General features: G+C 39.5%; 1 protein-coding gene across 4 annotated transcripts in view; it reads left to right on the top strand.

The window, feature by feature from the left end:
- Window positions 1-23,358, top strand: part of CMC1 (C-X9-C motif containing 1) — a 76,828-nt gene extending 53,470 nt beyond the window's left edge. For all 4 annotated transcript variants that reach the window (XM_082663984.1, XM_082663985.1, XM_082663986.1 and 1 more), the window contains 2 exons: window positions 19,855-19,945; window positions 23,102-23,358. In XM_082663984.1, the coding sequence (XP_082520110.1) occupies window positions 19,855-19,945; window positions 23,102-23,222 (212 nt within the window). In that variant the 3' untranslated portion in view covers window positions 23,223-23,358. The remainder of the gene's footprint in view (window positions 1-19,854; window positions 19,946-23,101) is intronic.
- The last annotated feature ends 103 nt before the right edge of the window (window positions 23,359-23,461 follow it).

A 23,461-nucleotide genomic window follows, 5' to 3' on the forward strand; every position in this document is an offset into this window, starting at 1 on the left:
GGTTGGTGGAGGGGGCACCTGCCTTGTGTTTAGGAATCCAGTTCTGGAAATTTAGTCTTATCTACAGTTATTCTTTCCTCATGTCCATTTTCCTTATAAATATTTTTTGAGCTCTCGTATGTGGAATTAGAAACTACAGTATTTGTATTATGCTATCATTAGGTATACAAATGTTATTGATTGCTTTACTCGCTTTAAGTTTTCCCCCCGAAATTGTCAGAGGGTCCTACTTCAACGATCCTACATAAAATGGATCCTCTCTCTCCTTTTTTTCCCATAACTTTGTCTACATTCTAGCCTGCTGTACAATATTGTATTTCTTGCCTGTCTTGTTCTTTTGAGTAAGCTTCACAAGGACAGAGAGTCTGGTTTGTTTTACTCATTTATTCCAAGTACCTAGAATAGGTACATATAGAAATGGTAAATATTTAACAAAAGAATGAAGTCAGAATATGTTGTCTGAGTTCTTTTTCTACTGTTGTAGAAGATAAGAATTAGCGTGGACTAGGCCAGTGGCTTTCAAAATATTTTTTCACCCGGCTGATGGTAAGAAATACATTTTAAAGTACAACCCAGTGTATACAGACATATGCACTTTTGTGTTTATGTATGTGTTTATATAGATGAAATGCACGGTGTACATTATTTCCTCTTCTCTTTCATTTTTAAAAACAAATATTGTTTGCAATCTGCTAAATTTTCATGATCCACTAAAGGGGTACAGACTTCAGTTTGCGTTAGGCAATAGATAAACCTAAAAAATTTTCATGTAAGTAGAACCTGGTTTTCCCTTTGTCTTACGTGACTGTTTGGAAGTGTTTTTTTTTTCATTTCAAATTGGTCCTTAAGAGTATTTTTCATGTTTCTGTATTACTGCTGTTTTGAGAAACTGATTCTTAAAAAACCATGGATAAATTATTTAGTAAAAATGAACTTAATTTGTAATATATGCAGTTTCTCTAAAGTGTGTTTGTTTTTTTACGTTTGGGTTCATTTCTTTTTGAAGGAGGAAGAGTTCCTTCCCCATAAACGGAGCCAGTAGTTCAGAGACAAATGAAACTGCAGTGGAGTGAAAAGCAACGATAGATTCATTTTGAGATCTGAACAGAATCCAGGACCAAGTGGGTTAGGAGCAGACTGTTAGAAATCTAAATTCCTATCTCCCCCAGCTGTCCCAAGACTCAACAGGCCAGGAATAATGCATATATTCAGTTAACTAGAATGTGACAGATATGCCCCATGAAAAATGTAATGGGGAGACTCCTTAAATGGTTGGTCGATTACCATTGTAACCGTGTAATATTTTACACTAAAACCAGAAGACCCAGGAAATAACTCTTTCTATTTGACATTAAAAAATATGATGATTCTCTAGTTTTAAAGTTTGTACATTTTGCCAAAGCTTTTTTTAGCTTAATGTCAGCAAAGCAGCTGCTGTTTGAATTTACTTTGCAAAACACTGAATTATTCATTTCCATAAACAAAACTTCCTTAGTAATTATTTAGCATTAATTTATTTCTCTTTATTTCAATCAACCCTGTTGACATTCTATTTTAAAATTATTCTTTGTGGAATTTAACGAATAAAACTCTGTGACAGCCACTTTCTCTACTTTCTTCTGTTCTTATGACAGAAAATTACCAAATCCTTTATTTTTATACTTTGAATATTTTATGTTTTAATTTAATTTTTACTGTTTATTTTTATTATTTTAATGAAAGTTACTAATAAGATATAGACCAAAAGTAAAAGTCTTATTTAGCAGTATCTTATGTAAAGTAGCTTCTTAAGACCAAGCCCCATGTATTTGACCTGTTAGATTTCACCATAATGCATGAATATAATGAACAGCTATTATATTGGATTCTGACAATGTAAAATTATTAGAAATATTTAAAATAATTATTCATTTCATGATTTGTACTCACAGACTGTTTAATAGACTATTTAGTAGGAGAAGAAAGGTAAAGATTGTAGTTTTGCATTTCTTGGGACTCTTCCATCCATCTTTGCAAACATGGGGACAGCCCTTTAAATTTCCTGCTTCCTCTCTGCAGTCTGGTGAGGGCTCCCCCCACCGCCCTTCAGACTCTTACTATAGTCAGTGCACTTGCCCTCCTGGGCGATCACCACTGCCATGTGATGTTTGTTGTATTTTTCCATAATTGCTGTTTAGTTTTACATGTCATTGCTCTGCTGCTCCATTGGAAACTTCTGGAGGACAGCAAACAAACTACTTGTTAGCTTACTAAATGTCTGGTAATATAATAGAGGACGAAAAGAATCCCCATATTTATTTTATAAAGTAGTGTCCATCCAAATGAAGCACCCTTCTTAGCTCAGGTGCTTCTTGGAGCTCACAGTCAGAGAGGTTCAGCAACCCACACGGAATCCCTCCAGCCCAGGCTTGGAGGGAATGTAGACTTTCAGTGAAGGGCCCATTTCGATGCCCTGTTTTTGGTTCCCAAAAGGAATGTTCTCCATCCATCATGGCCTTGCGGGACCGTAGAAAGGCTGAGGTCTGTAGAATAGGAGGTGGGGGAGTTAGTTAATTCCTCTGTTTCTAGGGCTGCGATGCTATTTAGCATTATTAGGAGACTTCTGCTTTAGTGGTTGTTGAATGAGTGATGGTAGGATTTGAGGGGATTATCATGTGTGCGTATTTATTCTGGAGTTGAAGTGTTCATGAGAGTCTTTCAAGCTGGTGACACAGACCATCAGCCTTCACCAGGAGCCACTATGCAGACATACGTGTTTTGTATTTTGTGTTTCCTGTGCATGGTGTCTTAGAAAACAAAGTTAACCGAGCTACTTAAAATTGTGAGATTTTACATAAAACAAAAATTCTAGCTTTAAAAAAACATGAATCCTCAGATCTGGGATTCTGTTGCCATTCCTGCAAGGCAGACAGTATCTGGAATAAAGCAACAGCTGCCCCTTTAAACATGGGGTATGTACACTGGTTTAGTAGTCTTTGTGCTTGCACTGTGATTTTATATACATATGAATTATTTTATATTATAAATATACTGTTTGATATTATACATATATAATACATTATACGTATATGTTTATATTAGAAAAATATTTCTCTGAAAATACGCTTCAGTTGTAAGAAAATCCAACTGACATGTCTGTGTGGTTCAAGAAAAATAGGACAGAGTCTTTCATGAAAGTCAAGAATATTCTTTTGTGTCTGACATGCAGATGGTCCACCTCCCATGCTGCACAGGCAGCCCCAGCCTCAAATTCTACAAGTCTTTGGAGAGTGTCATATCTTAACAAATTTTGATTTTCATGCCCCTAGTTAGGGTCTATAAGTAACTTGTTTGGCTGTTTCTCATGGGATATGAGTTTTGGAAATATAAATTTCCAGGTTAATTTACATAGTTCTTTGGTTCCTCAAATTCTTTCCTATGACACGGTATCTAAGACACGAGAAAAGGTACACCTAAGGTAAGTAATACCTATGAATTATTTAGTACGTAGTAATGACCTACTTTGTGAGGTTTAAATATAATAGATAATATATACTTCATATATTTTATATAAAATCTTTCTAATATTTTACATATTATATATAACATAATATATATAATGAGCAATGTTTGACATGCCTTAAGTACTCTAAATCATATTGTTTTCAGTTCTAATAAATAGTACATTTAGCTGTGATTTTGCTTTGTTAAATGTATTGTTTAAAATTTGCAATTTTTCTGTCATTTTCATCTGAATTGTTGAGTTTGCTAACAAACAAAACAATACTTTCTGTTCAGTTAACCCAACAAATGGGCTTTCCTCTTCTCCCGTCTTGGATTTGAAGAGTGTTCAAGAGTGAAAGGGGAGGAGGATCTATCTCATGTTCTCTTTAGTTGTGTAAGTTACAGATGTGCCAGCCTTTTGTCATTTTAGGATTCACTCATTTTTACCCTGCTCAGTACCTCCTGCTTTTTCTAGAAAAGTCATAAAAGTAATCTGGTTGTTTTTAGGTGTGTGCATGCTTTTTGGAGGTGGCTGTCATGGAAGGAGGATGACCTGAAAAGAACTGTTTCTTTTCTTTGCCCACCTTGTAAATATCTGTGCCCGAAACAAGACTCCCCTCCAAGAGCAATCAGTCTGTAATAAAAGCACATTCCTAACTATTTGAGATGATAAATAGTGAAGTTTGTTTTCAAGAAGTCAAGTTTACTTTATGTCAATTTTCTATTTGCCCTGTATAAGATATATTTAATTACTTTATTCCATCTCTGTGTTCAAATTAATCAGATTCTGACTACATATTGGTGCTCAAATTAGAATAATTCTTTAATCAACTGTGTCATCCATGCCATGGTAGACTAGAATAGAAAAGCTACTCTTGGCATATTGAAGACGTGCACATTTTATTTCTATTGTAATTTAAAAGTAAAATCAGAAATATTGATTTCTACTTGACTGGAGAGATGATTTAGTTTGAATATCAGTCTGATCTTAATCAGGTGAGAATTAATTGAGTTGGAGGTATTAGATATTCAGTGATGTTAAGCGAACCATGGTCAATCTAGAGAGAAGCTTTCTTTTGTACTGTGTTAGAATTATCAAATAGCTCATGCACCACCATGTTAAATCATCTTTCCATGTTCATCCTCTACTTGCTTGTCTCATTAAATGCACCACTAAATTCATTCTGTACCCAGTCTAATGTTTAAAGTAGCAAGCTAATAAATCACAATTTAATAGAAAATTAAAAGCATAATAATTTTGTCATAAGATGCTATTGTTGTCAGAATTTTCTAATGATATATTTTCTAGTACCTAATTTAAAAATCCAAGTGATAAAACCTCTGCTTTTCAAGTAATACCTGGGACTTAAAAAAAGAAATCTTAGCTTTACTCTTTTTTTTTTTAATATTCAACATTGCAAGAATCAAGTGAGCAATACAGAAAAATTTTAATGTTTATTTCCAGAAATAAAAATAGAGTATGTAACATTATATTGGTCTACGACATGGCATGGGCTTTTTATTTATTTTAAGAGTGTGATAGCAATATCATAAGTGTTGTGAAAATATAAATGGTGAGATAACACCTCCATAGGACTCTCCCTTAAGTAGTAAAATTGTAAAGTCTTTAAATAAACTGCAGCCAGAACGGAAAGGATGGATTTGCCTTGTTAAGTAGGGATACTACACTTATTAAATGCCTGATTAAATTTAGCATCACATGTCTTCTGTTCTTTTTTTCCTCTTTAAAACTGAGAATTGGGACCGATTTATTAGCAAGGGAGCACGTGTTATCAGTGTCAGATTTCTTCCATTTTGGCGGTTGGTGTGACTGTGTTAAATTAAAATAAAACCAGGAGTGTGACTTTTGATGGTGTCATTTTACCTTGGACGACTGCTTCACTTGGCATTTGTGGGATGGAAATAGTTGGATCTCTGCAGCTCTATATTTTGCAAAAAGGAATGACCACATTTGTATTTGCGAACAGCTAGCATCTAATGAAATTAAGCCATCCAGGTAGAAGTATCCCTCGAGTGTGATGAACGGGGTGTTCATGGTGAGAGAAAGAGGGGTCCCCACCCTGTTGTCGCTAAGCAGCAATTCCGGGAAAAGGGAAAAGGGTTGTTTAAGAAAAAAAATCAAGAGATGACCTTTCACTCTGCGCATCAAAGTCAAAGCTCCTTTCTCCCCTCTCCTCTACCCAAAGGTATTACTTTCTTCTCTTTCTTTTTTTTAAATTACATTTTGTAAGGTTGACACATGGACAAACTACCAAAATACAGTAGGAACGTGTTTCTGAAGTTCTCCCCACAGGCCCCAGGTTTCCTCCTAAGACCACCACCACCACCAGTCTCATATCCTCCCCCACAACCCACCCAGCCGTTCTGTGTTACACAAGCATCTGTCTGTATAGGTGCACATATGTACACATATGTGTGTGTGTGTGTCCTTGCTGTTTTCACTTTGAGTCTTGGAGATCATCCCCGATCAGTGCACTTTCTTTAGCAGCCAGATAGTGCTTTGTGGTTTAGTATTTCTACTCTGGCTGTTGGTGTGACTGTTAGATTAAAAGAAAGCTGATAAGTGGCTTTGAGTGGTGCCAAATGCTATTTTTTACTTATGTGAAGGTATTTTTTGCCTCAGCTAAGAGAACACAGGATGAGGAATGGCTAGTGATATGCCATTCTTTTAATGATTCTCTGCAAATGATTTTTGCTATGTATTTATTTATGTATTTATTTTCATTAAGAAAGACATAGCCTCGTGTGATGAATTGGGAGATTGGGACTGACATATATACACTTATATGTATAAAATGGATAACTAATAAGAATCTGCTGTATAAAAAAATAAAATTCAAAAATTCAAAAAAAAAGGCATAGCCATAGTAATTTTTATATTTTAGTTGTCTCCTGTGTTTGGATATGAAGAACTTACTGTCTTTTCAAATGCTGTGTCTTAAGGGAAATGCCAGGCTGTTTCAAATCCTTTTTTGGAGCAAAGCAAAGGTGTTAGATACATCAGTAAACTTGACAAACCAGCAGACTAGGAAGAGGGTGAGCAGGTTTTGTCAATAGTGTGGAAACTACATCCAACAAGGAGGGAGCAGTGTTCACATTGGTTCTGAGCCAGGAAAAGGAAGAGATAGGAATGCTATTGTCTGTAGCATTTGGTAGGAAGGCAGCAGCAGGAGACTTAACTCTAGTTTTCCAGGCTATAAATCCCCCTCTCCATGCACACACACACCCCAATGAAACTGGCTACCTTGTGCGATAAGGAGTTTTCTGTTCCCACAGTGTTTACACAGTGAGATGATTAGAAAGGACTTTCTGAATTGAGGAAGGGTTTATGGTTTCTAAGTCCTTCCTCCTCTGGCCATTTCCACCCCAGAACTCTAGAACAGGGTCCTTTCCTGGACCCTCCATGAGTGGTGGTGAATGGTCCCCATTGACCCATGCTTATCCCCAGAATAGTCTGTAAAGCCATCTCCTAGAATGGGAAGGTACAACAGGCTGGTTTATTGCTTGCATTATTTGTGTTACTTATAGCATTGATACTGCTTCTGTGTAATCCTGCTTCTTATTAGGGGATGGCAAGGAAGCCCGGAAACCTCCATGTTCAGAAAGGGGCTGGCTTCCTTGTTGGTTGCTCCGATGGGTGTGTATTCATGAATAGGTCTTTTAACTTTGGAGGCTGGGGGCAGGCAAAGAGGGAACATGTAGCAAAAATGTGTGGTGTAAACCAGACTCATTCATTTAATTTCTCTTGCTTTGTCACTTTCTAAATCCTCCCCCTCTGTCATTGTCAGTAATATGCATGGATTTTCTTATCAGGGGAGACTGAAAGCCTTTCTCACATGCAGGTTTTTTTAGGAGATGGGGTGATTTGGTGCTTTCCTTGGGCACACTAGGCTGTGCTAACGTCTGCCTTTCCAATTCTGATAGCACTTAGAATCCCAAGCACAGAATTTAGCATTTCATTGTCTACTGTTTGGAGAAGCCACTTTCTAATGTGTAAAATCCTTATTTGAAATATTTAAATATGTTTTATTTTATATATTTAAAAGTTTTATTTTAAATATTTAAAAGTTTTAAGTAGTTACAAGTTTTATTTTAAATATTTAAATATCTTTTATAGGCATTCTGGAAAAGGAGGTGTGGAGCCAGAGGGTGAGGTATCTGGTGTTATTTTATTTTAGGTGATTGCTCAGGAGCAAGAAATCAGAGCCATAAGCTGTATCTTTTTTTTTTTTTTTTTTTTTTTCGCGGTACGCGGGCCTCTCACTGTTGTAGCCTCTCCCGTTGCGGAGCACAGGCTCCGGACGTGCAGGCTCAGCGGCCGTGGCTCACGGGCCCAGCCGCTCCGTGGCATGAGGGATCCTCCCGGACCGGGGCACGAACCCGTGTCCCCTGCATCGGCAGGCGGACTCTCAACCACTGCGCCACCAGGGAAGCCCTGTAGCTTTTTTTTTTTTCCCTGTGGTGGTGACTGGAGGGGCTGAGCCATCCCCACTCACTTCCCGGTCCCAGTTGTGACCTCATGTGAGGTGACTGGTGGGGCTTACAGCTCTCCTGTGACCCTGGGGATTTCTGCTGGGTGTGGAGGATTTTCCTGTGTTCTGATTGTGGAAAGGAGTAAGTGGGATTCTATAGTCGTTACAAGTATTTTTCAGGAATTAAAGAGGCCTAGCTCCAGGCCAGTCCTTGCCACACTGTGTGTCTTGGAAATGTGTGACGTCACCTACTCAAAGCTCAGGTTTCCTTGTCTGGTAAATGAAGATAATAATAGTGCTTATCTGTTATTTGTAAAAATTCACGTGAGCTAATAAACATAAAGTACTCGTGTCTGGTGTATAATAAATAGTATATTTCAGTGGCCATTATTATTTTGATTTTATTCCTATTACTATTAACATGTTTAAATACCTTGCAAGAAAAAATCATGAAATCACATAGGAAATGGAAAAACAAAAAAAGGCCACCTGAAATAAGACAGTTTATTCTAATGGAGATATAGACCCGGCTCAGCATTAATGTATTATTGCCCTTTGTTCTCCATAAACAGAGATCATCTCGTTCCAAGTGCTACATACTAAGGGCTCCTGGTCGGAATCACATTTTATTCCCATTGAACTTCCATTCCAGTAAATGGAGATAAAGAATCTGAGCAGCTCATCACCAGCTGCCTGTCTGCGACTCACCTGAAGTACAGGGAACTAAACATGTCCAGGGCTGCCTTGTTCAAAATGGCAGCCACTATGCACATGTCACTTTAACTAACTTAATTAGAAAGAAAAATTCAGTTCCTCAGTTGCATCAGCCACATTTCAAGTGCTCAGTAGTCCCATGTGGCTAGTGGCTACACTATTGGAAAGTGCAGAGAACATTTGCATCATTGCAGGAAGTTTTACTGGACCATAGAAATATAACGTGAACTATATTTATAATTTTAAACTTATAGTAGCCACATTTTTTAAATGTGACATTACTTTTAAAAGGTAAAAGTAATTTAAATATTTTATTTAATCTATATAGTAAATAAATATTATCTACTTAACATGCAATCGATATAAAAACTATGAACAAGGTAGTTTATGTTACTTTTTCCATCCTAAGCTCCCACAATCCAGTATGTCTTTTATACCAACAGAACGCCAAAATTAGGAGTAGGCACATTTCAAACCTTGTTTGGTAGCCACGTGTGCAGGGTTTAGAGGGTTACAAACCCAAGTTTACCCAGTGAAGACACAACTGTTTGGTATTATTGAATTGCTTTGTGCATCTATCACTGTATTATAAACACATTGAAGTTAGGGACCCTATTTTGTAATTAATGAACACTTGATTAAAGAAATAACTGTCCTGGAAGTAAAAGTTGGAAATAAAAGCTATGTTTAATGCATCAGTGATAAGGAGCAATGATTTTTATTTGTTCTAATCCTCTCTCTGACCTTATGTGAATCAAAGATATTTCTGGACAGCAGAATTTCATAAGATGTTAACATAAAAACCAATAGGTGATTTTCACTCCTCATCTTAGCATTCAGCAATAATGACCATGCCTTCTTTTTTTTTTTTGCGGTATGCGGGCCTCTCACTGTTGTGGCCTCTCCCGTTGCGGAGCACAGGCTCCGGACATGCAGGCTCAACAGCCATGGCTCACAGGCCCAGCCGCTCCGCGGCATGTGGGATCTTCCCAGACCGGGGCATGAACCCGTGTCCCCTGCATCGGCAGGCGGACTCTCAACCACTGCGCCACCAGGGAAGCCTGACCATGCCTTCTTTAACCCAAACTGTCCCAGAAAAGATAGTCATTTGTGGATACCTTTTATTTATTTATTTTTATATTTAAAAATCATATTCAAAAAAATTTATGGAAGAACAAAGGGAGAGTGACCTTAGAAATTTTAATAATAATTAAACATAGCAAGTTCCAATTTTTATTCTGTTTCCCTGTTATGAAAGTTTAATACTTGAAATTCATATTCATAAAACTCGAAGTTTTATATACAATGTGTTTGAATGAAACTAATTCATTGTGGACCTGGAACACACCTATCTTGTCAGTATTGCTCCAGATTCCAACACACCTCCAGTCAGTCCCCCTGCACCAGCAATCCTTGTTCTTATACTTGCATCCATAAAATACGTTTTTGAAAACTTTGATTTTTTGGCTACTAATTTTTTTTGACGAGAGGATAGTCATGCTTTTTGCTCCATAATTTCAAATTTTTTTAGTTTTTTGACTTATACATCCCATAAATACTATTTCCTTCTAGTCATCTTTGTTCATAAGCCAGCCTTAGGCATTTGGGTCACATATACTTCAGCATAAAAGATGAGGGAGAACACTGCCGTGTGTCCCTAGCACGTGGGATGTACAGGTTCTTGTTACAGGACGCCATGTGCATGAGATGTCCCTCTTGTCAAATGACTGATGGGGTGAGTATGCCATATTTCCTTTTTGTCCTTCAAAGTATGTTATTTACTCATCAGGTCCTGATTTTGAGAAAGTTCACCTGGGATACTGTCATCTGAAGGTACTAGTCTGTGGTTGTGTTTATAGATCCATTTCACCACCATCATCAGAGTCTGGAGTGCTGCTTTCAGTTCTTCACATTCATCTTCTGATTCATCTAATACGTGGGAATCATCTTTTTGTCAGTTTTCTTTCTTCTACTATAGGCAGTGTATTAGTTTACTATCACTGCTGTAACAAATTAAAAACATTCAGTAACCTAAAACAGCACAGATTTGTCACATTACCGTCTGTAGTTCAGAAGTGTGACACAGGTCTTCCTGGGTTAACATCAAGATGTTGGCAGAGGGACTTCCCTGGTTGTCCAGTGGTGAAGAATCCGCCTTCCAATGCAGGGGACACAGGTTCAATCCCTAGTTGGGGAACTAAGATCCCACGTGCCGCGGTGCAACTAAGCCCGTGCCACACAACTACTGAGCTCGTGCGCCTCAACTAGAGAGCCCATGTGCTGCAAACTACAGAGCTCACGCACCCTGGAGCCTGCCTACCACAACTAGAGAAGAGAAAACCCGCATGCCACAACTAGAGAGAAGCCCGAGTGCCATGACGAAGAGCCCGCACGCTGCAGCTAAGACCCAGTGCAGCCAAAAACACAAAAAAAATAGAAAGTAAAAATAAATAAATAAATAATTAATTAAAAAAAAAAAAGATGTTGGCAGAGCTGCATTCCCTTCTGGAGGCTCTATGGGAACATCCATTTCTTTGCCTTTTTCAGTTTCTAGAGGCCTGTCTTAGCAGAGCTGCTCTAAAAAAAATAACAAATGGAGGACTCATGAACAACAAAACTTCATTTCTCACAGCTTTAGAGGCTGGAAGTCCTAGAGTAGAGTGCCAGCACAGTTGGGTTCCTCTTCCGGGCTGCAGACCTTTGTGTCCTCACATGGTGGAGAGCAGAGAGCAAGCCAGCTCTCTCCCTTGACTCTTATCAGGACGTTAACCCCATTTATGAGGATACCACCCTCCAGACCGTATCTCATCCTAACTACCTCCCAAAGGCCCCACCTCCTAATATCATCATGTGGCAGGGTAGTGGGGGTGCAGTGGGGTTTCAACATATGGATTTTGTGGGGACACCAACATTCAGTCTGTTACAAGGCACCCAGTTTTTTGACTGGTGTTCCTCTTTTTCCATTGTTACAGCCAGCAGGATAACCTCCCTCTGACCCTGCCTCCATCATCACGTCTCTTCCTCTTCATCTGTGCCTCCCTCTTCAACTTTCCAGGACCCTTGTGATTACTTGGGCCCCACCTGGATAATCCAGGATAATCTCCTTATTTGAAGGTCAGCTGCTTAGTAACCTTAATTCCCCTTTGCCATGTAACCTAACATATTCACCAGTTCCAGGGATTAGGATTTGGACATTTTTAGGGGCTATTCTATCTAACGTAATCAGAAAGTGAAAAAAAAAATCTCAAATCTCAACTGTGTTCAAGGAAAGCAAAACCCAAAAGACTACTTTTATGTGTTCATGAGTGATGATGTAATACATCAAGCAGTACAATAAGAAAACTGATAAAATAATGAAGGTTTATTTCACTGTGGCATCATTTTTCTAGGTGATTCCATCATTTTGTTTTCATATTATTTTAGCCTTTTTTAGCATAGTTGGGAATAATTGCTGAGTCATGATGAAATAAGTTCTAGGATAATATAGTAAAATGTTTCATTAAGATCATTAAGAGTCTATATTGTGTCTTAGCCTTACACAAAGATGCAATGAACCTATATGATAATTGCAAGATAGAAATGAGTTTTATTGTATTGCAAAATATGTTTTCTGTGATTTTATGGAAGGCCTCTAAGAAAAAATGAAAATCATGAAATATCTTTACAATATTGGTTAGAGCTACTCATGAAAGAAACTCAGAAATTAAAATTGGGTCCAGTGGACCCTGATCTCTATACAGAGGGTCAGTGTCTTGGTTCCTTTGCCTTCTGTGATGCCCCGAGGTCCTTCTGCCTTCCAGTCTCCTCTCTTTCTCTGCTTGACCCTTAAATATGGGCAGCCCAGTGGTTACCCAGGGCCTCTTTACTTTTCATTATTTTTAATAAGTTACTACTGTCAAAACAGTCTCTTCCAACTTGCCTCAGCCCTGTAGAGCTGAGTGCTTTCTGGAGAGTCCACTTGGATATTTCAAAGGTCCCCCAGCTGTTTGTGTCTGAAACTCGTCCTCGTCTGTTCCCCATCTCCCTCCACGGGCTGCAGCCAAAACAGAACAATGTCATATGTGTTTCTTTTCTGGTGTTTTTGAGTCATCAGACTGAGCCGTCTGCTCCCAGTGAAAAGTGCAGGCCAGTGGTCCCCAACCTTTTTTGGCACGAGGGACCGGTTTCGTGGAAGACAATTTTTCCATGGACTGGGGGGCAGTGGGGGGGTGGGGGTGGGGATGTGATGGTTCAGGTGGTGATGCGAGCAATGGGGAGCAGCAGATGAAGCTTTGCTCGCCCGCCCGCTACTCGCCGGCTGCTCACCTCCTGCTGTGAGGCCGGGTTTCTAACAGGCACGGCCCGGGGGTTGGGGACTCCTGGTGTAGGCATTATCCCTGACTCCTTGTCTGTTACCCCCTGAACTGATGCCTCTACTCCTCTGCCTTTTACCCCCTTGCCATCTCTTGCTCAGATTATTGTACTCACATCTTAACCAGTTTCCCTGTTATTCCCACTCCTGCCTCCCTGCCAGCTCTTCTAGTTCTCTGCAGAAGAAAATCTGATGGTGCCATTTCACTGTGTAAAACCCTTCTAAGGATTTCCATTCCCCTCAGGACAAAGCCTAAACATTGAGCACTGCCTGCTGGTCATAGTGGTACATGCCTGTCCTCCTCTACCTCCCATCCACCAGCTGACTCAGTGTAGATCATAGCTTACAAGGATGGTAAGCCCCTCTTGGATGGGTTTGGAGTCCCAATTCTGTGCTTCCACAGCACCCTCCCTGCCTTCCCCTGTCTGAGTGGGTACCACACTCACCCGGTAGCACTTTTTAATTGTCTATCTTCCTCAGGGACTGTTGGTTCCCTCTGTCTTGTTCAGCGTGGAAACCACAGAACCTAGCATAGTGCTGGGCGTGTAGTAAGTACTTGGAAAATGTTTGTTGAATGAATGAATGACTGATATTTTATGAGCCTATGGGATAAGTACTGAAAGAATATTTGAAAAAAATTAAAATTTTAATTTATTGAATCAGTTAATAACTGTGAAAGCCTGAATTAACTCATTGGATAGTGCCTGGGTTGTAATGAGTACGATGTTAGCTATTATTGTTGTTGTTACTATTATGAGGCAGGAATGTAAGTGACTTTTTTCTTTTTCATTCTACTCTGAAAATTTAAGAAAAAAATAAATGATTTGGGATTAACATATATACACTACTATATTTAAGGTAGGTAACCAACAAGGACCTGTATAGCTACTGTACAGCACAGGGAACTCTACTCAGTACTCTGTAATAACCTGTATGGGAAAAGAATCTGAAAAGGAATGAATACATGTATATGTATAACTGATTCACTTTGCTGTACACCTGAAACTAACACAACATTGTAAATCAACTATATTCCAATATAAAAGAAAAAAGAAAAAAAAAGAAAAAATAAATGAGATATTTGCAGTTGGATCTCTTCTTAAACATTAAGGTGATGGCATGATTTGGTGATTTCCCACCTGCAGTATTTTTTTTTTTTTTTGCGGTACGCGGGCCTCTCCCTGTTGTGGCCTCTCCCGTTGCGGAGCACAGGCTCCGGACGCGCAGGCTCAGCAGCCATGGCTCACAGGCCCAGCCGCTCCGCAGCATGTGGGATCTTCCTGGACCGGGGCACAAACCCATGTCCCCTGCATCAGCAGGCGGACTCTCAACCGCTGTGCCACCAGGGAAGCCCCAGTAGTTTTGATTTACCTTTGGAAACAAACATTTTGAGGTGTGAGTGCAGTGAAGAAACCAGTGTTTCAGTGAATGTGTCTCATAAAAGATGAGGTGGCTTCTGCGTGTTATGTTTTCCATTGAAGGGTTAGTTTTATGGATCTCTTGAAAAATTGTCTATGGAATTTTGTTGTTGTTACAGTGTTTGCTGGCAGATACTCACTAATACACTTCTTGCAACTAAATTGAGCTTGTCCTAAGTAGCTTCTCACCCATTCTAGAATTATTTATAATATTTGGCTTTTTTGTAGGTTGGATTGGATTGAATTCTTTCCAGAAGCCATACTACTGGTATCATGGACTCAAAGGTTGTGAAGAGCTCTTACAGTTTCATTACTAAATTTTATAAACAAATGTATTCATAAAGTCAGAGCTGTTTACAAACTATTTCCCATGAGCTTCATGAAATACGTTGATTATATAGATAATGTGCTTTGTGGCCTGTGGCCATGGCTGCCCTCTCTGAGCAGCCATTAGGAGGGAGAGGACACATGCCTTGGTTCAGGTCTTCACCCCTGCACGAGACGCTGGTGAGCTCAGCACCCAGGGCCCTCTGCCTCCACAGCTTGAGGAGGCTCTGCACACAGGTCTTCACTTAGAAGATAGCTTCTCCTGGGAAAATTAGCTTTAGATTTCAATTTCTGTTATAAATCTAAAACTCACAGACACCTTTGTCTGAAGTGAAATCTTAAGAAAAGTTGACACCTACCTAGACTGTCCCCAAGTTGTATCATTTAAAAACCTCTTCTGATTCAGTAACTGGTCAACAGATCATTTATACATTGTATCAAGTACATCTCTGTTTTTATTATCTAGCTCACTATAAGGAAGCCGTTTTATGCGTAAGATTTCCAGTTGTAGAGTTGATTATATGTTTTGAATTTAGGGTGATTTAAAAATCTGCCTACTACATTTCTTTAATAAGCAAGACCTCCTAAATGTCTTTCCTTTAGATTAAATTGAAGTTCCAGATTTAAAAGTGAAACCATCAAGATGGTGGTGTAGTCATGGAAATATTACACAGAGCTTATATGTTAAAATTCTAAATTACGTTGGTACCCAAATAGAGCTCTGCTTTTTGTAATGCTGGAAACAAAATAGGTACTCTATAAGTACTTTACTGATTGAGGAAATAAAAGTACTAGAAAGTTAGAAGTAAGTGCTATGTCTAAAGATGGTTGTGTAAAAAATTCATAAGCTCAGGATTTTTTAGAAAATATAAGTTAGTGGAATCATAAAAGGAGTGGTTCTGGTCAGAGATATGAAACATTGGAATTACTTCTTTTAATATTGTATGTTTTTAAATTGTCATTTCTCATTGAATGCTTTAGTTCTACCTGTATGACTGCATTTGCAAAATAGTACGTTGCTTGAAACTGACTAAATGAAACGTGTGGAAGGTAAGCATTTCTGCTCCCACGCACAGCCTTGCCCTTCATCCTTGGCTTAATCAGGAAACCGTATTTTTGGCGGTTATTTAAATATTAAAATACATTCAGAAGTTCCATAAATTAAATGTGTGAAAAGCAATGAATTCCAAACCATTTCTTTCTCTTACTGCTTTTATATGGAGGTTCCCCAAGTTTTTTCTTATATAAACTGGAAATTATATGGACTTCTTGTATTTAATCACAGTATGATTATTTTGCCCATTATCCTAGACTAATAGGAGACTTTATGTCTTTCTGTTTTCCCTAGCTTCACTTGATCCAAATTTTATCATGCCCACAGAATATTTTTACCCATAGTTTATTTGTTAAGTGGTTTCTTTCAGAGAAATGAGTGTTGACAGAAGAAGGATAGAATTTCATGTTCTTGATATTTTGAAGAAAGAAGTCTTGAGTGCTATCTTTAAGCACATTTCTTTAAAGTTTGGAATAACTTTTAATCATCTCTCTCACTGTTTATTGATATTTATTTGCATTACCTTAAGATATACGTAAGTGAATGAAAGTTCATTTTCATAGTCTTTAATGGTGAATAATTTATTTATATACAGGTGTACAAGCTCTTTAACACTTAATATTGAGAGACAGAAGAGATTTAAATTGGGCTTGTTTCAGAATACCATCCTAGGAATCTGGCAACATCACTGATATATGAATGTTTGCTAATGTGGTTTGAAAGAAGGATCCTCATTAAAATCTTGTTGCTAAACAAGTGACAGAAACCTTACAAACAGCTTGAGGCTTCAGGCCAGTCACAGTTACTCCTGAAGAGATCTGGACAAGTGTGAAAATACAGAGACTGTGCCTTTATTGTAATCAGAACACATAAATGCTATCTGGAGTCAGGTCCCTACTTGAGGACATTTTTAGTCATATTAGGGAAAACAAATCTTAGCATATTTCAATGCCTAAGCCTTCTGTTGTGAATTTGTCAAGTGTAAAAGTATTGGGTGTGTTAAATTCAGAAAGTGTACTTTTGGTAATAGCCCTTGTATTCATGTTTTCCTGCAAGGGATTGGGGTTTGGTCAACTAGCATATGTTCATGAGGTAAAGTTCATGATGCTCATGACCTTTCTGTAGATGATACTTGAGTGTGCTGGTTGATCCAGGTCTCTGAGTGATGGTGAGGCTGCGAAGAGTCAGCCCACGGTTTGTCACCACCATCTAACAGTCACTTCTGGATTAACTTTACGTTCACATTCCCTTTGAGGGTTGCTCCTGTCTTAATTCTTATTTAGGATCATAACCCTTGCCTCTAGAAAGGCAGGTCTTAACATCAGGCTGTACGAAGAGCAGTTCATATGTAGGGATGCTAATGGCTTTCCAGAGTGGAAGTTAGTGGACTTTTCAATAACCTTGTGGCCCCCCATTCAGGACCTTTGATGAGAACGAGCTGATTGTAAGTCTGCTCTGCCTTTTTGAGTCATAGGGGATCCTCATCAAAGGACACAGGAAGTCCCCTTGCTCTGATTTGGCCCACGTGCCCAGCTCATCAGTGAAGAGATGACAAGAACATGTGTAGTTGAGTGAAAAAGATGCCTGATTCGGTTCAGGACTCAGTAAACAGTGGCAGTTCTGAGACTGGTGAACAGCAAGCTGAAGGAGCCCATGCTCTGAGCTGGAGCATCCCTGCCCCGCTGTGTGTGACCAGACACGCACACCGTTTGAAGTCAGGTCCTCTCCCACATCAGCTGTCCTCACTCCCATCGCCCCTCATCCTGCAGACTGTGCAGTGGACTTGGACGTCCGTGCCATAGGCCTCTTGGTCTGGCATAGCCCCTCGAAGGAGTTTCTTGTGCATTTACAAATCTCAATCATTTTCAGTTTGCTTGTGGTTTAAAATTTCACTTTTGTTACATATTTTGTGTCTTCATGGAGACTCCTGAAATTACCTGCTTGCTTTAAGATGATTATAAATTTTATTTCTTAGTAGCTGAAAGGGTAATACAGAGCTCAAGAAAAGAGGGGAATCCTGATAATTTTGTACTAAAAGAGTTATAAAAGCTATTCTCCAGCTTCTCTGTGAGGATGATGTCATATTTTAAGGTCTGACATGGACATGGTTGGTTACAGACTGGAGGCGGCTGGGGCTGGGACTAGAGCCCCCAGTGGGTAGGAGAAGGACCAGAAGAGTTCAGGAGAGTTGTTGCCCAAGCAAGGGAACCCCATACACTGTCCTGAGGAGGGACCTGGTCTGACCCAAAGCAGACCCAGTAGAGAAGCAGAGGGCCCCACTGTGGCTGGCCTCTGGCACCTGGGTTTTCTGGGTTGGTGGTCCTGAGAAGGCAGGATGCCAAGGGGCCAGTACAATTTAAAAGGGAAACTACCAGAATGGAAATGTGATAGAAAGCCGTTTGGATTTTCTGGGGCATTTCAGAGTTGACTCAGGAATGGGATGGGAGCCCTATTATCAGAAGTGAAGGACCATGGCAGGTTGTGTGAAAGAAAGAGGGTAAATTGATGCCATCAGAAGACACACAGAAACTGGCCCCCAGAGGCCTGTGTCTGGGCACAACTCCCCTTTTACTCTTCCTATTCATTTCTTCTAGAATATACTCTTTTTTTTTTTTAAATTGAAGTATAGTTGATTTACAATGTGTTAACTTCTGCTGTACAGCAAAGTGATTCAGTTATACATATATATACATTCTTTTTTTAATATTCTTTTCCATTATGGTTTATCACAGGATTTTGAATATAGTTCTCTGTGTTATACAGTAGAACCTTGTTGTTCATCCATAGAATATACTCTTTTTCTCTGTAGGGAGACCTTGGAGATGCTGCAGGTTTGGTTTCAGACCACTACAATACAGTAAATATCATAATAGAGCGAGTCACACGAATTCTTTGGTCTCCTGGTGCATTTAAAAGTTATGTTCACACTATATTAAAGTGTGCCTTATGTCCAAAAAAAGAATGTACATGCCTTAACTAAACAATAGTTTATTGCTAAAAAATGCTAACCATCATTTGAGCCTTCAGCGAGTCGTAATCTTTTTGCTGATGGAGGATCTGGCTTTGATGTTGGTGGCTGCTGACTGATCAGGGTGGGGTTGCTGAAGGTTGGGGTGAATTTCTTAAAATAAGACAACAATGAAGTTTGTTGCATCGAAGGACTCTTCCTTTCATGAATGATTGCTCTGCAGCCTGCAGTGCTGTGTGATAGCATTTTGCCCACAGTAGAACTGCTTTCAAAACTGGAGTTAGTCCCCTCAAACCCTGCTGCTGCCTTATCAACTAAGTTTATATAATATTCTAAGTCCTTTGTTGTCATTTCAACAAGTTTTATAGCATCTTCACCAGGAGTAGATTCCATCTCAAGACCACTGTCTTTGCTCATCCATAAGAAGCGACTTCCCCTCTGTTCAAGTCTTATCAGGAGATGCAGCAATTCAGTCCCATCTTCAGGCTCCACTTCCAATTCCAGTTCTCTCGCTATCTTCTCTGTGTTGGCAGTTACAATAGTAACATCAAAGATCACTGATCACAGGTCACCGTAACAATTATATTAATACTGAAAAAGTTTGAAATATTTCAAGAATTATCAAAATATGACACAGAGACATGAAGTGAGGAAATGCTGTTGGAAAAATGGTGCCGATAGACTTGCTCAAAGGAGTGTTGCCACAAACCTTCAATTTGTAAAAAAAAAAATGCAGTGTCTGCACAGTAGTAAAATGCAGTACAATGAAGTATGTCTGAATTAGAAATCCTACTTACTCTCTACATTCTGCCTCTGTGAAGTCCCTTCACTCTTCACCTCAGAGGTCTCCTCTCCCCCTTTCAAATCTACAGAGTAAAGGACTTTTATTCTGCCTTTTATCCATGTACACGTCTTTCGTGGAGCATGTCCTGTGAGCCAAGTACAGTCTAGGTAATAGATGTTAAATGAGTGAATATTTTAGAGCTGTTAACAATTACAGTGATGTAATTACAGGTCATTTTTTTCTTCCAAATTTTTTATTTCAGATTTCACTAAATGTTGCAAGGACTCTGGAATCCTTATGGTAGTAAAATGCCGCAAAGAAAATTCTGCATTGAAAGAATGTCTAACTGCTTAGTAAGTAGTTACCTCAGCGTTTGTGCTCCTGTGTATATGTGTGTGTGTAGTCTGTGTAGTAGATAAGAGTATGTTATTTAACTCATTACATGTAATCTCTACTTCTCCCCACCAAATTTGTCATATAGTTGGCTGAGTCTAAAATTTTAATTTGTTAAAGATTCTTCTAAGAAAAACGATACAACATATTTATGAAGGGTCTTTTCAAGTTTTGTGTGTTTGTCAGCATTTTATCTGATTAAAATACAAGATTTTTCATATGATTTAATAAATTCCTTTTCATGAACAGAAAATAGAATATATTATGTTTATCTCTTCTAATGAAAAGGTACTTTTGCCAGCCTTGGGATCTTTTGGACTAATGTAATTTAACTTCTAGGAGAGTTGCAATAAATCAAATGAAGGCTACAAAGGTAAATTTAGATTTTTGAAGTTAAATTACTTTGAAAAATAATTCTTAAATATCATGTTCACTGATATTCTGTTGTAGTTCCTTGAATCTTAAAGTAAAAATATGCAGAGGCCTTTGAATGCAGCTGCTTTCTGCTCATCTCCCCACATGTTTTATCACCCACATTATTGACAGGCAGTGTTGTGGATACAGTGCTTTAGTGAGTAGGGAGTTGGTAGTAGTCCGTGAGATCTTAGTTTTGGCGAACCCTTACTTCCTTCTGTACTCTGCTCCCCTAGCCTGTGAAGCATCTGTGTCAGGATTGTTTGATACTTCTTAGGCAATTACATAAAATGTGGTGATTATCTGAATCTTAAATTGTTTTCTTTTTTGATAACAAATAATGTACACATGAGTTTATAGACTCTTTTAGAATACTGAACCTCTACATTTATAGATGAGGAAACATACTCCAAGTCCGCATGTCTTTGCTCAAGTCAATAAACAATTCTAATAGCTGCTCTTTTTTATGAGCCCAGACCTGCACTAAGTGTTTAACTGTGGAGAAGTAAGAGTTCTGGTCCCTAGAGCTGCCAAGAGATGTTGAATGAATAGATGAACCTCTTTCACATTTGTGTGACTGAATTTGTTAAATTCCCTTTTGTACATTGATTGAAAGATTTTGACACCTTGGTTTCAGTCATCATATCATAGGGACTCATTATTCTTAGTTGGGACAGGGCAGCACTGGAGCCAGGAGCAGGGACCATGGGGAAGGCAGCGAGCTGGTGTCTCCTGGGTCCCCCGGGGCGTAGCTCCCCCTGCAACCCATGCAGGGTCCTCACTGTCAGGTGGGGTGATTCTTCCTCACGTGGAAACACGTCACCCCAGCGCTGGCACATAGGAGATACTATGTACTCAGTAATTGTTAGCTCTTTTTAAAAGTTTGTCTGTGTTATTTGTTAGCTTTTGTTATCTGGATATTAATCATTGGCATATCCTGCCATCTGGCGCGCCCCCTAGAGATGGAGAAGATAACAGGTCCCAGTCCATCCTGGGGTGCAGGGGGAGGCTGTAACTGCTTAGAAGAGAGGGGAGCAAACCAAGAGGAGTGACTGACATTTGTGGGAAAGAAATGAGAGCTGTTAGGAAGAATTCTACTTGACCTCAAGTCTCAACATACTCTAAGAAATACTGCTTTTTTGTCTTTGCTTGAGTGGGGGCTCTGCTTTACTTACTGTCAACATTCCATGGGTGGAGCCACTACCCTCTCTCATCTCCGCCTGGTGACACCCTGAGTCAGTTTTGTGTTCTATTATTTCTCCCCGTCTCTTCTCACTCATCCTTCAGTAAACTGCAGTCTGGCTTCTGCCCTCACGACACTGGAACTGCTCTTCTGGGAGGTTCCATCTTTTCTCTGATACTTGACCCCTCTCTGGAAGCCCCTGGAAGTCCCTTCCATCTGGCTTCCCTCTTTAAGCTCTTTCCTGTCTCCTCGGCATCTCTACCTATTTCTTCGCCACCTTTTCTTCCTTAACCTCTTCCTTAAAGCTGGTTCCCCAGGTTCTCTTCTCCGTTTTAAATCTGAGAAAGCTCAGTTTGCACCTGTGGAATTCAGCTGCTTCCTATGGGTCATGGCATGTCTCCACTTCCCTCTGCTGGTCCGAAACCGAACTGAGCTCCTTTGACTCCTGCCTCGTGTCTTTGTGAATTATAGTTGTCTTGGATCTAGAATCTTCCTGATCTCCTGTTGATTTCATCTCCTCATTCTCCCCCAGATCCACTTCATCCTTTTCATCAGAACTGTGCTTCCTTTGGCTTAGGTCCTCCTCATTTCTTGTCTGGATTATTGTAATAGCTTATTTATTGGACACCCTTGCTGCCCACCTTTAGCCTATCTGCCACATGCTGTCAGATTCATCTAAGGCAGTGGTCCCAACCTTTTTGGCACGAGGGACCAGTTTCGTGGAAGAGTTTTTCCACGGTGGGGGCGGGGAGGGGATGGTTCAGGCGGTAATGCGAGCGATGGGGAGCGGCAGATGAAGCTTTGCTCCTTGCCCGTCGCTTACCTCCTGCTGTGCAGCCCAGTTCCTAACAGGCCGCAGACCAGTACCGGTCCGTGGCCCAGGGGTTGGGGGCCCCCAATCTAAGGCACAGAACTGATCTTACAGTTGCTTTGTGAACAGTGCCCGTTCAGGGTAGATTTGACTTCTCAGTGGGGCATGAATGGATCGCCATGATTTGGCCCTCCCCATTCCAGCATCTCATGCCCTTTCTCCTGCACATGATCTGCTATGGTGGTACTAATCTACTTGTCCTTCTTCATGCATCACAGTTTTTCCTCATCTGTGGGATTTTCCACATGTGCCTTCTATGTGGGTTTCTGTTGGTCCTTCAAAATGCAACTCAAACGTCTCCCCCTGACAGCTCCCCTTTTTCCACTCTGCCCCATGTTTCGGGCCACAACTGCCGTAGTACTTTGTGTACATAATTGTGATGCAGTCTTGTCTGCTCTCATGGATCCCTGAGGATGGGTGCCCTGACTTCCCATTGTCCTATCCTGGGACATTGGTATTCAAAAAAGAACCATTAGGTCTTTTTTTTCTTTAATTTGGTAGCCTAATGTTTACAATGAATTTATGACCATTACTAAAAACCTGCTTCTAAAGATTGTGCCTGATGAACCGGATGTCTGAATTTATTGTTAAAATAAGCTTATATGCTTACAAAGTGATTCCCTTTAAAAGATTTTCATTTTTTCATAGCTATAATGATCCAGCCTTTTATGAAGAATGCAAAATGGAATACCTGAAGGAAAGGGAAGAATTCAGAAAAACTGGAATTCCTACCAAAAAAAGGCTGCAGAAGCTTCCCACAAGCATGTAGGCAAATATTCAAATGACACTCAGTAACGCCAATGTTCATGGAAATCACAGTCACCTGAAATGATGGACTCAAAGAAGTGTCTGCTTTATCCTTAATTATGGAAATAATTTTATCTGAAATAAAGGTTTTTCTTAAACTTCAAAGTTGAGTTTATTGAATGGGATAGGAGTAAGTGGGGAATTGGCACATGGTTTACCTGGGCATAATGGGTTTATCCTTAATTATGGAAATAATTTTAT

This window comes from Grampus griseus, assembly GCF_964374135.1.
Source record: "Grampus griseus genome assembly, chromosome: 10".
In the NCBI taxonomy this organism is placed as follows: Eukaryota; Metazoa; Chordata; class Mammalia; order Artiodactyla; family Delphinidae; genus Grampus; species Grampus griseus.